Source organism: Hemitrygon akajei, chromosome 4 (genome assembly GCF_048418815.1).
Source record: "Hemitrygon akajei chromosome 4, sHemAka1.3, whole genome shotgun sequence".
NCBI lineage: Eukaryota > Metazoa > Chordata > Chondrichthyes > Myliobatiformes > Dasyatidae > Hemitrygon > Hemitrygon akajei.
This window is the reverse complement of record NC_133127.1, coordinates 180,922,214-180,938,424: the sequence shown is the minus strand read 5'-3', so window position 1 is coordinate 180,938,424 and position 16,211 is coordinate 180,922,214. Positions and strand designations below refer to the sequence as shown.

Genomic DNA, 16,211 nt, shown 5'->3' with positions numbered 1-16,211 from the left:
AACAGTGGTTGTGCCTAATCAAGAATGATGACAAGACAGTGTATAGAGAGGAAGGGGAGTGGCTGGTGGATTGGTGTAAGAACAACCAGCTAAGCCTGAATGTGGAGAAGACAAAGGAAATCATTGTGGACTTCAGAAAGGTGAAGACAAATCATCCCCCTCTGCAAATACATGCCCCCTCTGTAGACAGTTAAGTGCACCAAGTTCCTGGGAGTTTACATCACAGGTGACCTCACCTGGTCCCTTAATATCACCTCCCTGAACAAGAAGGCACAGCAACGCCTCCACTTCCTAAGAAGATTGAGGCAACAAGGCTCCCAACCCCCATCTTGAATGCGTTTTACAGGAGCACCATTGAGAATGTCCTAACAAGTTGCATCTCCATCTGGTATGGGGAGCAGTCGGGAATTGGACGAGAATTTAAGGTGGAGGGTTATATGGGAGGCAGGGTTTAAGGGTCGGCACAACATTGCAGGCTGAATGGCCTGTGCTGTGCTGTTTTGTTCTTTAAGTCCCTACGAAGTACTGTGAGAACAGCTGAGAGGATCAGAGGGCTCTCCCTACCATCCATCATTGACATTCCTCAGGACTGCTGCTTACACAGGGCGCTTACTGTTATTACCCATCCATCCAGCATCCAGGTAACTGGAAGTTCAGGTTTTTTATTAAAAGGTTAGCTTTATGTGTCATATGTGCACTGAAGCATGCAGTTGAATGGTCAGCAAAGTTCGAGGATGAGCTGGGGCAACCTGCAAGTGTCACCGTGCTTCCAGCACCAACATATCATGCCCACAACCTGTTAACCCTAATCCATATATCTTTGGAATGTGGGAGGAAACCAGACCACCTGGAGGAAACCCACACAGTCACTGGGAGAATGTATGGACTATGGCAGGATTGAACCCAGGTCTCTGGCGCTGTAAAGCTTTGTGCTAACCGCCACGGTCCTGCCCCACCCTTTCAAATAGAATAGAGATGTTATGTAGAGCTGCCGACCAGTGTGCCTTTGGTTTCTCCCATCTAGAGGAGATGGCATCTGTTCCAGTCACCTGTGCTTCATCTTGAGATTCAGTCTGTCTGTCCGGATGGTCTGGTTTTCCACTGGATGGTCTGGTTTTCTAACTCATCAAAAAGACATTCTGATTGGTACGTTATTTGCCTACTATAAAGTACCACGTGCAGGTGGCTGGTAGAAAAATGGGGCACATGAAAAAGAATGTCAAAGGGAAATAAATGGGATGAGGGATTGATAGGACTCTGGGCCAAATACATCTAGTGGCCACTTTATTATGCATATATCTTATCAACCGATCATGTGGCAGCATAAAAGCATGCAGATATGGTCAAGAGGTTCAGTTGTTGTTCAGACTAAATATCAAAATGGAGAGGAAATATGATCTAAGTGACTCTGACCAGGGAATGAATGTTGGTGCCAAGTGAGGTCGTTTAATTATCTCAGATACTATATCTCCTGAGATTTTCATGCACAACGGTCTCTAGAGTTTACAGAGAATGGTGCGAGAAACAATCCAGTGAGCGGCAGTTCTGTGGGCGAAAATGCCTTGTTAATGAGAGAGGTCAGATGAGAATGGTCAGGATGGTGACAGTAACTCAAATAACCATGCATTACAACTGCAGTGTGCAGAAGAGCATCTTTGTATTCAGAAAAGTTGAACCTAGATGTGGACGGGTGACCGCAGCGGGAGACCACAAACAGACAAAGTGGCTACTTTGTAAGGTACAGCAGGTTCCTAATAAAGTGGGCACTGAATGCCATTTACTTCTTTGTTGTCAGGGAGTGTGAGATGATGACTGAGAACTGGTGTAGAGCAATTTTTGTATGGTGTTTCTTCTTAGATATGAGCATTTAGAAAAGCATTCTAATACATGCCTTGATTTTGTTGATCCATATCCAAATGGCTTCCTTCCAACACACATTCCTACGTGCAGCATCACTGTTACCGCACCCAACTACAACCTGTCCAATGAAGAGAAAATGAACACTACAAATTAACCAAGCAGTCTTCATGATATGATTAATAAGGAAATAGACATCTAACATCAGTAAAGCTACAGCCAAACTGCAAAATAAACTTCAAAATTACAGCTGGAGGCTGGAGGCTGAAGATGGCCTGTCGTTGGGTTAGAGGACTGTGCATGTAACTCCAAAAACTAATAAAAGAGAAACACAGGAGCTGGGATGCATGTGCTTAGTTTCATTTCTTTAGTAAGGCACTCACATATGATGTGGTGGCATAATGACATATACCATTCACATACTTTTACATATCACCCGTTATGAATTATCTAACCAAACAAACAATGCTTAATCAAACAATATATTTCAAATTACAAAGTAAAGTTTATTATCAAAGTACATATATAAGGCCCAGAGATTCATTTTCTTGTGGGCATACTTAATAAATCTATAGAATAATAACAAAAACAGAGTCAATGAAAGACTGCCCATCGAGGGTGTTCATCCAGAGTGCAGAAGACAATAAACTGTACAAATATAAAAAGGAATAATAACAATAATAAATAAATGTGCAATCAATATCAAGAACATGAGATGATGAATCATTGAAAGTCCCTTGGTTTTTGAATTATTGTTCTGCCAAGTATGGTGGGCATGCTATATTGGCGCCAGAATGTCTGGCAACACTTGCGGGCTGCCTCCAGCACATCCTTAGGTGTGTTGGTTGTTAACGCAAACAACGCATTTCACTGCATGTTCTGATGTACATGTGACAAATAAATCTGAAGCTGGATCTGAAGAAATAGTGATAAAAATAATTATCACTATTCACTGATAATATCTGGAAAGTGAAAATAACTATATAGCTTTATGAGGGCTGAACAACTTGAAGACTTTATTTATTTATTATTTAGAAATACATCGCCGCCCTTCTGGCCCAATAAGCTGTGCTGCCCAGCAACCCACCTATTTAACACTAGCCTTCTGACAGAACAATTTACAATGACTAATTAACCTACTAACTGGTACATCTTTGGGTTGTGGGGGGGGGGGGGGGGGGAATCAGAGCACCTGGAGGAAACCTCTGTGTTCATGGGGAGGGCGCACAAACTGTTAATTCCAAAGTGACCACGAAAGTCACTTAGACTGAAGGTAGTTAAAGTTGATTAGAGGTGGCATTTTAAAAAAATATATATTTCTGTTTTTTCCACGATTTTTAGTCTATTCAGTATACATATACTGTAATTGATTTATTATTATTATTTTATTTTGTTTTTTTTCATATATATTATGTATTGCATTGAACTGCTGCTGCTGATTCTGATTCTAAGTGAATGAATATACGTTTGTAGATAAAACTTCTGAGCACCTGGAGAAAATCCATGCAGTTACAGGGAAAGCATACAAACTCCTTTCAGACGGCATCAAGTTAAATTGAATCCGAACTCTGACATCCCAATTGGTAATAGCATCACACTAAATGCAGTGCCTCTGTGGTGCTCCCTGTCTTTAATCGAATTTTATGCTTGTATATGACAGTATATCTTTCCATCTTGAGTTGCATTCCAGCTCTTGCTCCTCCTCAGTTATTAGTCATCATTCTTTGGAAAGAAATAGGGAACGGCTCCTCTCCCTCTTACACACTAACTGCTTGACAGGCAGGTGGTCACACAGTCCCAGTACTCGGCCTGATTCAGTTCACTGACAACCCCTCACCCTCAGCCTGAAATCCAACACGTTCACCCTTTCCACCTTCTGATGATCGACTCTGAACCCTGTTCTGTGCATTTCTCTCAGATGTGGTCTGAGGCCTTTAGAAACTTACATTGAACAAGTCATGCCTGCCTCTCCATTGTTTCAGTCCTTTTTGGGACACTCTCCTAAATCTTTCTCCAGTGTATCAAATACTACACTGGTGCTGCTTCATCAATTTAGCTGCCATTTCCACACTCCTCTTACCTCTACATTCATTGGCCTATCAGGTACCTCCTGTACCTAAAAAAAGCGGCCACTGAGTGTATGTTCATGGTCTTCTGCTGCCGAGCCCATCCTCTTACGGTTCAACGTTGTGTGTTCAAAGATGCTCTTCTGCACACCACTGTTGTCGTTCATAGGTCAGGTTTATTCAACCCATGAATACAGCCAAATGAAGCAGTGTGACTCCGGGCTTGGTTTAGTTCTGATCCCGCAACCCGCCTATAGGGTGTAGAGGCGCTTTTGCGTGTCTTGGGCTTGTGAGGCCTGGCGGTGCCCACCCCTCTCCAGGCCAGACCGCAGCCGATGCCCTCCAACTTGGCCTTGAAGATGTGGCCATTGTAGTTCTTCGAGGAACTCATCTATCCTGGCTGACAACTTCATCGACAAGGTTCTTTGCCCAGTGGTGCTGTGTTAACACCACCCCCTCAGGCCAGCTGAAGTGGTGCACTGGGGTATGCCACTTGGAGGCAGATGAGAGAGATTTAGGAGATGGATGAGGACCAGTGATGCCCATCCACCCGACTAGGTAGAGTGCAGCTGCCAGACATCTTCAGAGCCCCCGACACCCCAGGGCCAAGGTGCAAAACACAGCACCAACAGTCACACAAAGCACAAAGCAAATATAGCATTTATAAAGGTAGCAAGCCCATATAAGATACCAGTAAAATACAGTCACACATAAAAAAAATATAGTCCAAGACCCCGAGTCTGTGAATGCTGCAGAAATCTGCAGTTGAACACAATATGGCTTGCATTCTGCTGAGTGAACACTGGGGGCAGCACTGACTGGAATTGGACGCTGTGCCACACCCCCTCCGACGCCTCTTTCCTGGGTAAACGGGAGACACCACCGCTTGATGCCTCGACCTCACTACGACTGAGGGTGTGCACCTCCACCACCGCTGGCCCTGTCGTTCACCAGTAAGTCAGTGAACCTGATTTGCAGCATTCCACATAAGCCATGTCCAACAGGGTCTCGTGATCACAAAAGCAGCAACTGAGACAATCACTCGCTGTTAGACTGCACAGGTGCTTTGCGCACCAACGCCTCTGTGACGCTGGAGGCAGCATGACCCGCACTGTCCAGCTCCTTCAGTTTCTCCGACCACGATCAACTCTCTGATTGGGTAGACCTGAGTTCTATAAGTTCTTAATGGCCAGCAGGGTCTTGCAATTGTAAAAAAAAATACCTTTAAAAGTGACAATAACACCTTTGGATGACCCCGTTGAAGCTGCTGTGACCGAATGCACCAAAATCTTACCAAAAGATGGTTATTTGAGTTACTGTCGCCTTCCTGTCCGCTTGAAGCAGTCTGGCCAGTCTCCTCTGACCTCTCTCATTACCAGGTGTTTACATCCACAGAACTGTCACTCACTGGATGTTTCCTGTTTTTTGCACCATTCTCTGCATACTTGAGACTGTTGTGTGTGAAAATCAGAGGAGAACAGCAGTTTCAAACCACCCCGTTTAGCATCAACTATCATTCCACGGCCAAAGTCACTTAGATCACATTTCTTCTTCATTCCGTTGTTTGATCTGAACACCAACTGAACCTTTTGACCATGTCTTTCATTAGTGATTTCTGGCCTGCTGCCTGTGCCACGGACCTGTAAGGGTAGAAACAGGATGATTTGGCAGATAAATGTGTGGCTGAGAAGCTGGTGCATGGGGCAGGGCTTCAGGTTCTTGGATCATTGGGATTTCTTCTGGCGGAGATATGACCTGTACAAAAGGAACGGGTTGCACCTGAACCCAAGGGGGCCAATACTCTTGCGGGCAGGTTTGTTAGAGCTGTTGGGGAGGATTTAAACTAAATTGGCAGAGGGATGGGAACCAGAGTGAATGGGCTGAAGATAGGATGGATGGTAAAAAAGCAAAGATAGCATGCAATCAGACTGTCAGGATGTGCAGGCAGTTGACGGGACAAAATTGCAGTCAGCATGGTGAGTATCAGTGTATTCAGGATGCAGAATCAAAAATGGTAGTGAATACAGTACTCAAAGTGTTATATCCCATTGCATGGAGTATAATAAATAAGGTGGATGATCTTGTTGCACTACTACATATTGTCAGGTATGTTATTGTGACCATCACTGAATCATGGCTGAAGGATAGTTGTAGATGGGAGCTGAATATCCAAGGTTGCATGTTGTATCTGAGGGATAGGAAGGTAGGTAGAGGGGGTGGTGTGGCTCTGCTGGTGAAGAATGGCATGAAATCAATAGAAAGATGTGACATAGGGTCAGAAGATGTTGAATTCTTGTGGGTTGAGTTAAAAAATTGCAAGGGTAAAAGGACCCTGATGGCATTTATATACAGGCCTTCCAACAGTTGGGACGTGGACCACAGATTACAACAGGAAACAGAAAAGGTGTGTCAGAAGGGCAATGTTATGATAGTCATGGGCAATTTCAAAATGCATGTCAATTGGGAAAATCAGGTTGGTATTGGATCTCAAGAGAGTGAGTTTGTTGAATGCCTATGAGATCAGTTTGTCATTGAGCCTACTAGGGGATCAGCTATACTAGATTGGATGTTACGTAATGAACTGGGGGTGATTAGGGAGTTTAAGGTAAAAAGAACTATTAGGAGGCAGTGAACACAATGATTGAATTCAACTTGAAATTTAATAGGGAGAAATAATTTAATTGATGGAATAGATGACTTTGTTGCCAAATGTACAGATGATACAAAGATTGGTGGAGGGACAGGTAGTGTTGAGGAAACAGGTAGGATGCAGAAGGACTTAGATTAGGAGAATGGGCAAGAGAGTGGCAAATGAAATACAATGTTGGAAAATGTATGGTCATGAACTTTGGTAATAGAAATAAATAAATAGAAATAAAGGTCTAGAATGCAAGAGCAGGGATGTGATACTGAAGCTTTATAAGGCACTACTGAGGCCATACCTTGAGTATTGTGAATAGTTTTGGGCTCCTCATCTAAAAAAAAATCTGCTGGCATTGGAGAGGGTTCAGAGGAAATTCACAAGGATGATTCTGCTAATGAAAGGGTTATCGCACAAGGAATGTTTGATGGATCTGGACCTCTGCTCATTGGAATTCAATGGGTGGATCTCAGTGAAATTTTTCAAATGTTGAAAGGCCTTGACAGAATAGATGTGGAATGGATGTTTTCCATGGTGGGGGAGCCTAGGACAAGAAGGCACAGCCTCAGGATAGAGAGACATCCATTTAAAACAGAGATGTGGAGAAATTTCTTTAGCCCGAGGGTGCTGAATTTGTGGAATTTGTTACCACAGGCAGCTGTGGAGGCCAGGTCATTGAGTGTATTTAAGGCAGAGATTGATAGGCTCTTGATCGGACACAGCATCAAAGGTTATGGGGAGAAGGCCGGGGAGTGGGAAAAGAATCAGCCATGATTGGAGCAGACTTGATGGGCCAAATGGCCTAATTTTGCTTCTTGGTCTTATGACAGCATGTTTTTACATTTTGAGTTGCTACCACATGCTTGGTGTGTATATTGACTCTCCCTGGCTCTTTCAGATTAGATTATATTAGCTTAGGTTCATTCACACCAGGGTACAATGAAATGCCTTGTTCACATGCAGCTCACAGAGTAATTTATGTTACATGTTGATAATAAACAATAAATACAGTGACTGCAAAGTAACGAAATGGTACAAAGTTTAGTGTAATCTGAAGTAGTGAAAAGAAATGCTTAAGTGACAATAACTGAATAACTAAGAGTTACAATAGTTCCCCGTGGATTTTAACAATTTCACAATATTTACTTTGCAACTCTTTGGTAATGTACAAAATCTTCTCAAACGCTTAATGAAGTCGAGCCAATGGTGTGTCTTCATCATGAATTCATCAAAGTGTTGAGATGTTAACACTCAGGAACTTATGGTCTTAAGGACTATGGTCTAAAGCTACTTCCTGATGAAGATCCTGAGATATCGACTGTTCATTCCCCTCCATAGATGCTGCCTGACTTGCTGAGTTCCTCCAGCATTTTGTATATGTTACTCTGGATTTCCAGTATCTGCAGAATCTCTTGGTGTTTAAAAATGCTCACCCTTTCCACCGCTGATCCCTTGATGAGGATTGGTGTACGTTCTCCTGACGTTGCCTCACTAAAGTCCACAACCAATTCCTTGGTCTCTCTGATGCTGAGTTGTTATTGTGATGCCTATCAACCAGCTGATCTGTCTCACTCCTGTGCACCTCCTCGTTGCGATGTGATATTCTGCCAACAATAACTGTCGGCTAACTATTACTTGGATTGCACTACCTGTATGTATAATTTATATTTTCATTTATATCTATCATTATTATTGTTATGAGCAGAGAGACAACATCTGCCGGAAGTAAATTCCTTGTATGTGCATAGGTACTTGGCGATTAAAGTCTGATTCTGATTCTGATATTGGAGTTATTGGTGAATTTATAGATTGCATTTGACCAGTGCCTAGCCACACAGTCATAAGTGTAGAGCTGAGTAGCAGACTATGCACCAATCCTTCAGGTGCATGTGTGACACACACTCTGTGTGTTCACTGAGATAGGCTCTTTGGCCCAACTTGAAGAGGACAATCAAGACGTCTATCCAAACTAGTTCCATTTGCCTGCATTTGAACCATGTACCTTCAAACCTTTTCTATCCATTTATCTGTCTTAAACATTGTAATTGTATCCCCTTCTACAGCTTCCGCTGCCAGCTCATTCTACTTTGTATATCCCCACCTTCTTCTTCGGTTGTCCATTGATTTTCGATGATGACTGAGGCCTAGGCAAGGTTGTTTGGAAGACCTGCAGTTGCCCATGCTGCAAGTCTCCCCTCTCCACGCCATCGATGTCATCCAAGCGAAGGCCATTAGGACCCATACAGCTTGGCACTGGTGTCGTCGCACAGCAATGTGTGGTTAAGTGCCTTGCTCAAGGACACAACACACTGCCTCAGCTAAGGCTCGAATAGCGACCTTCAGATCACTAGATCGATGCCTTACCACTTGGCCACACTCCACCATCTTCTGTGTGAACAAGATGCCTTTTGGGTCCTTTTTAAAAGCTTTTGGCACTCCTTTTAGATTTCCCTTGTCCTTGGAAAAATACTGTGGCCATCCATCTTATCTACACTCAGTGGCCGTTGCTAGGTACAGGAGTGGAACCCAGGGTGGCTTTCTGCTGTTGTAGCCCATCCACTTCAAGGTTTGACGTGGTGTGCGTTCAGAGATGTTCTTCTGCACAGCACTGTTGTACTGTGTGGTTATTTGAGTTCCTGCGCCTTCCTGTCAGCTTGAACCAGTCTGGCTATTTTATTACGATCTCTCTTATCAACAAGGCATTTTCACCCACAGAACTGTCGCTGTGTGATTTTTTTTTGTTTTTCACACCATTTTGTTAACTCTAGAGACTGTTGTGTGTGAGAATTTGAGGAGCTCAGCAGTTTCTGAGATAGTCAAACCTCCCCATCAAGTACCAACTATCATTCCACAGTCAAAGTCAGTTAGATCACATTTTGTTCTTATTCATATTTGGTCTGAACAACAACTGAACCTCTTGACAATGAGTAGGCCTTTTTAAGTATTGAGTCGCTGCCACATGATTGACTGATTAGAATATTTACATTAACAAGAAGGTGTACAGATGTAATTAATAAAGTGGCTATTGAATGTATGATGCGCGTGATTTTATATATCTCTATGAAGGTTATCACTTAGTTTTCGATGATTTTAGTTTTAGTTTGCAGAGAAGGTGGGGTGGTGCGGAGGGGAAATGTGTAATAATGGGAGTATCTCTGATAGGGTGAGACTGGATGACCTTAAGGGGCAAGCAAGATAAAGTTCAAGTTTATTGTCATCTGACTATACATATATACAACCAAATGAAACAATGTTCCTCTGGACCATGGTGCACCCACAATACAGAAATCACACACAGCTCGTAAAACAAAATATAATTGAAAATGAATGTGAAGTGCACAGCACAGGTAAACAGCAAGCAGCTCACCGTCCTAGTGATGAGACCTCGGCAGTGCAGGGTAATCATGATTATCACAGCCCGAGGGAAGAAGCCATTACCCAGCCTGGCAAACCTTGTACAGAGCTTCTGTACCCCCTTCCTGATCGATGTGGGTCAAAGAGATTGTGGGATGTCTGGTTGGGATCCTAACAATGCTTTGGTCCCTTAGTATACAACATTCCCGGTAAATGTCATGAATGGGATGGAGGAAAGAGGGAGACCCCAGTGATTCTCTTGCAGTTTTTACAACCCTCTGTAGGGTCCTATGGTCCGATGCCTTGCAGCTTCCGTACCACACCAGCTAGGGACTGGCCCGCTTGAGGTGCAATACAACCTTTCCACTGGCTGATGATATCACATCTCCAGTCGAGTGTAAATCTAGGGTGCTAAAAGCACCCCGTTGTTTTGTCCTGAGGACTGACTGTGCTGTATCTGCTATTTTTTTTTTATATATAGACTTTTCCATTCAGGGCATACCAGGCCATGATGCAACCAGTCAATATACTCTCCACCACACTTCTTTAGAAGTTTATCAAAGTTTTAGATGACATGCCGAATATTTGCAAACTTATAAGGAAGCAGAGATGCTGCTGTGCATTTTGTAACTGCACCTAAATGCTGGGCCCAGAACAGATCCTCTGAAATGATAACCAATTCCAGCATCTGCAGCCTTGTCTCCCTCTTTGTCTTGCTCATTCAAATCCTTGTGCAGCTGCCTCTCCAATGTTATTACTGTTCCTGCCCCCACCACTGTATTTATTTGTTTATTTATTAATTTTATGTAGGGATATAGTGTGGCCCATGAGCTACATCTCCCAGCAACCCACCTTTTTATCCCTAACCTAATCATGGGACAATTTACAATGACCAATTAACCTGCTAACTGGTATGTCTTTGGAATGTGAGAGGAAGGTGGAGCACCCAGAGGAAACTCACATAGTTCTTGGGAAGGACATTCAAAGTTCTTACCGATGGCACTGGAATTGAACTCTGATCTCAAGTAGCCCGAGCTGTTGTGTTAACTGCTATGCTACTGTGTCGAACCTCTCTGGCAGCTCATTTCAGGTACCAGCTATACTTTTGAAAAAAACTCACCCTTCAGATCCCCTTTAAACATCCCTGTTTAATTTCAGGCACTCCTACCAAGGGGAAACAGATGCTGGATAGTTATCCTGTCTATGCCTCTCATAATTATACTCTATCATTCCTCTGGGGCCAAGTTGCAAAACACAGTATATATAGTCACACTCAGCACAGATACACTCAGTGGCTACTTTATTAGGTAACACCTGTTCATTTATTGCTAATATCTAATCAACCAATCATGTGGCAGCAACTCAATGCATAAAAGCATGCAGACTTGGTCAAGAGGTCTAGTTTTTGTTCAAACCAAACATCAGAATGGTGAAGAAATGTGATCTAAGTCACTTTGACTGGCATGGTTTCTCAGTATCTCAGCAACTGATCTCCCGGGATTTTCATGCACAATCGTCTCTGCAGTTTACAGAGAATGGCGTGAAAATCAAAAAAACATCATGTGAGCGACTCTTTTGAAGGCGGAAGTGCCTTGTTAATGTGAAAAGTCGGAGGAGAATGGCTGAACCAGTTCGAGCTGACAGGATGGTGACAGTAACTTAGATAACCACGTGTTACATGCAGTGGCGTGCAGAAGAGCATCTCTGAACGCATATGTTGAGCTTTGAAGTCAATGAACTACAGCAGCTGAAGACCACAAACATACAGGAGGTACCTAATAAAGTGGCCACTGAGTGAATTTAAAATCACAGTTGAAGAAACAGACCATTCCATTTGATGTATGAAGCCAAACCCAAGGTACAGAGAATGAAGATGATAGGCAAATAAAGTGACATTAATATTTTTTCTTTTTCCCCATATGGTTACAATACTGAGAAAGAGGATAGCTTCATTGAGTAGATGGTCTCAGATCTGAAATGACCTGCTGGTGGCAGTGGTGGAGGCAGATTACAGTGCAGGACCAAGGCTCAACTTTATTCACCATATACAGTACATGTATTGGGAATTTGCTGTTAATAATTAGGAAATCGAATTTAAGACAGTATATTAAAAAGTACCTAACAGGAGGTGGGGGTGAAGAGGAATGGTAACACAACCACCCTTGCATCCAATCACATCCAAAGTAATAGACATTTATCCAAAAATCAAGGATTGGCTGTTTGTGCTGTACAGAATGGCTACCAGATTTGATTCTATTTGGCGGTCATTACATTTGCAGAGAAAACACTTCACATGCATTGTATCTCACAGCTGACCTCTGCTGGACAATGAGGGCAAAATGGATGTTAAAACTTCTGTGTTGAACTCCAACGTTCACTGCAATAAAGCATTTGATATTCTTAACATTTTGCCTTAATTAAATGTTAGATTTTTTTTTAGCCATTTGACAACTTCTAATAGCCCCTTATCCCCATGCAAAGGAATCAGTTACCCTATAAAAACATTTTATTTAAAAATTATTGGCCCAAAATTTCATGCTGTGGACCCACATTACAAGTCCAAACTTACTTTCAGATTCCTATAGAGCCAATTATGAAAAAGCCCTTGCTTGTGTAAATACTGTCATACAAAAGACCAGAAAATCACCCCATGAAGCAGAAAAAAATACTTCGAAGGCCACTAAGCCAACTAGATAAAATGGCTATCATTTTTTTCCAAAATGTCTCTGACATTCAAAAACCATTTAAAGAAAATTAAAATTATTAAAACTTTTAAATAAAAAAGTAAATACAAATAAAAACTTTAAAATGAAAAAAATCATTAATTGACTAAAAAGAACTAATTTAAATTACTTCATCAAGTCTGAATTGGCATAGATATTTTAGGTTCAATCTCCATTTATTCTTATATAGCTATAAATGTTATTGTAAAAATATCTGTAATTTAATCATCTGTTGTTCTATTTATTTAGATGTTAAACAATCCCAGAAATAGTTTAATGTGCAGGCTTAAGGAAGCCACAAAATATCAAAAATCAAATGACTTTATAACTTTCACCCCTTGAATCAATTCCAGAACTAAAGAGGTTCGATATTACATGATATGAGTATTACTCTTTATTAAAGCTATACATTATTCTTATCAAGACAAAAATTTGAAATGAATTAAAAATACACATTTTCTGCCATAAAACATTTCATAGGCATGTAGTAGTTAAAGCATTGATTATTTTCACATCTATTCAGAGATCTTTGCACAAAAACAACCCCAATGTCAAACAGTTAAAATTGGAATTACATCAAATTTAATAAATTACCAGTATATTTCACATAAATTTTGAAATATAGAAAATTTTCATCACAAAACCTGAGATACCAGTATGCAGCTCTTAGTAGGTTAAATATTATCTTTAGGTTAATCACAAAGCTAATACATCCAGTGTGAGAATAAATAATTATTAGGAGATGAATCCATTATTTGAGAACATTTTAATTATTAATCAATTTTTCAATGTTATTGTTGGGGTTAAGGCTGGAAGAGGCTGCAAAAAACTGCCTGACCTGCTGAGTTCCTCCAGCGTTTTGTGTGTGCTATTAATTGCCCCGCTCCCAATTATTATCAAACTATTTATTTGTTGAGGTACAGTGCAGAATAGGCCTTTCGATCTGCGCTTTCAGCAACCCACAATTTAATCTTAGCCTAATCATGGGACAATTTACAATGACCAATTAACCTACCAACCGGTCTACCTTTGGACTGTGGGAGGAAACCTACACAGTCACGGGGAGAACGTACAAACTCCTTACAGGCAGCAGCGGGAATTGAACCTGGGCCGCCTGCAATGTAAAGTGTTGTGCTGACCACTATGCTACCACATGTTGTATTTATCCTAACATAAAAATATCGATCAATAGCATCAACATATTATTGAATTGGAGACAGTGATCAATATGACAGATATTCAGTACCATAAGTAGCCCAAGTCAGGGAGCATCAGTGAAGTGACCGTGTCATAAGACAGTCCAGCAGGGGAAGTGTTTGGAGTTAATGCTATTGCTAAAATTTCATTCAGGATCCATTTCTGAACCCGCACTAACCTTGATGACACACCCACACTTGAAAAACAATATAGAAACACGATTACTCATAGATAGGAACTGGAAATACAGGAAGATGAATTCCAAAGTTACCACTATCTCAGGGTAGAACATCAGCAACAATAATCCTGTTTCTCAAAACACTTTAATCATCTGCACCTTATCCTCATTTGTGTTGGAAGTTGTGCATTTCATAATTTTGAAAATTCTAAAAATCCCTTTTAAAAATCTATAGACAAAAACACACTTTTGCCCTCAAAATTATAATGACTCCAAATTCTTTCGACTTCAATAAAAATGCAAGGAATTTTGAATCAGCTGCAATACTGTTGTAAATTCTCATTAACATTAATTACTGATAAACACATGTTCCAGGGATGAAAAGGTAAAACTATTAATTCACACTTGTACAAACTGCTGTTTGCAAACCTCTTCATATCCACTCTGAGCTCAGTATTCAGTAAAGCAACAATGCAGCATTTACAAAGGTCATAAATAAAGGGAATGAAGAAAATTAGTTTCAAGGCATCACATGACAAGATTGCCCTCTTCAAAGTAACACATCCAACACAAAGACAGACTGAAGTTCATGAAATACTAACACAAATGGGAATTGCAGTTTAGCATTTAAGAATTGTTGTCCAACATTTTGGTTACTTGCCAACATTTGGAACAACAGAGTCCGGGCAACAATCCAGTTCTAAACTCCTGCAAAAAAAACCCAAACAGGACACAAGCCTCTACTCGGTAGTGTCTACTTATTAAATTAATGTGTATTAATATGGGGGAGGGGAAGCAACCTGTGCATTGGTAATGGAAACTGGTTACTCACACCAAGTTCATGAAACAATATGTGAAATCCTCTGCAACTTTCATTATTGTGTTCCACATATCTGACAATGTTCACTGCTGTCCGGCCAGAAACTGAACTACAACTGCGAAATCGTCCGTAAATTCTTTGGTTTTTCAGTGTTTCTTTGATGTGACTTTTCTTAAGTCAGTGACTGAAATGTTAAACTCCTTGAACATCTGCAGAAGTATAATCCCAACTGAAACTGTAGTAAACCCACACAGCATTGCAAGGAAGTCTACAAAGCTAACGTCACTCCATTCTTGGAAGAGGATTCCAGATGCTAATATGACTAAAACTGTAAAAAACACATAGTATACAGCACCAAATATAGAGGAATCAAAGTACTGCAATGCCTTATTAATGTAGATAAACTGAAGAAAAATACTGCAACCCAGTGTTACTAGCAGAATGATAAAAAGGCTCAGGGCTCTTTTATTTAGCAGGTTTTTGTGAAATGCATCTTGAGCAGCTAAGCCAATGCCTTTACTGCTGGGTACGGTGAAGGTGCCCAGTAATGAACAAATGCTAATATAGACAATCATGTTGGTAGAGCCATGAGAAGGTGCAATCCAGAAGATCAGCAAGACGAGAATCGCCAGAACAACACATACATATCCAAGAAACACTGAAAAGAAAGAAAAACAATTTGAGAAATGTCCAAGTTTTTAAAAAACTGCTACGTATGCGCGGAACAAAAACGACAATGGAGTAGTACAATTAATGTTTTTACTGAATTAATGTTAATAATGGTACAAACTGGGCAACTTACGGTTAGTGGGCTATGAAACGGGCCTGCTAAGACAAAAAAAAACATGCACGCTCGAAAGCCTGTGCCCAAAAGATGAGTGATTTCTGCACATAGGAAGCCCAATCAATTCACTGCTTGATCAACTGGCCGCATGCACACTTGCTGCATTCTTGCAACAGACCTGATACAATTCAAAAATTTATTTCTCTTCACCCAGCCCTCTAAGACAAAAATTTAGTGGGTATCACAATAAACATTGCTATAGTGTCCCCACACCCACCACAGGTAAAGGGGAGCACGTGCTAGCATTGGTGCTGTATAGATCTACAATTTTATTTTCATCTCCGATTCTTCGACTGATGTTGGGGCTTCGCTGAATCAGTTACTTTGAACCACACATTATAACAGCAAGTATTTAAGGTTATTCAAGTTTGGGTTTCCCTCTTTTGCTGGACGACACTGGATCATTCTGATTAAAATAAATAAAATCAACAAGCACCAAATAGAAACTAGAACATAGAACAGTACAGCACAGCATGTTGTGCCAACCTACTCAATGATCAATCAAACCTTTCTCTCCTACACAGTCCATAA

The 16,211-nt window shown here is 41.1% G+C and overlaps 1 protein-coding gene across 4 annotated transcripts in view; it reads right to left on the bottom strand.

Annotated features, from left to right (window-relative positions):
* Positions 1–13,005: 13,005 nt before the first annotated feature.
* The window catches only part of nipa1 (NIPA magnesium transporter 1), an 87,504-nt gene continuing 84,298 nt past the window's right edge, over positions 13,006–16,211 (bottom strand). For all 4 annotated transcript variants that reach the window (XM_073044130.1, XM_073044129.1, XM_073044131.1 and 1 more), the window contains one exon: positions 13,006–15,494. In XM_073044130.1, the coding sequence (XP_072900231.1) occupies positions 14,983–15,494 (512 nt within the window). In that variant the 3' untranslated portion in view covers positions 13,006–14,982. The remainder of the gene's footprint in view (positions 15,495–16,211) is intronic.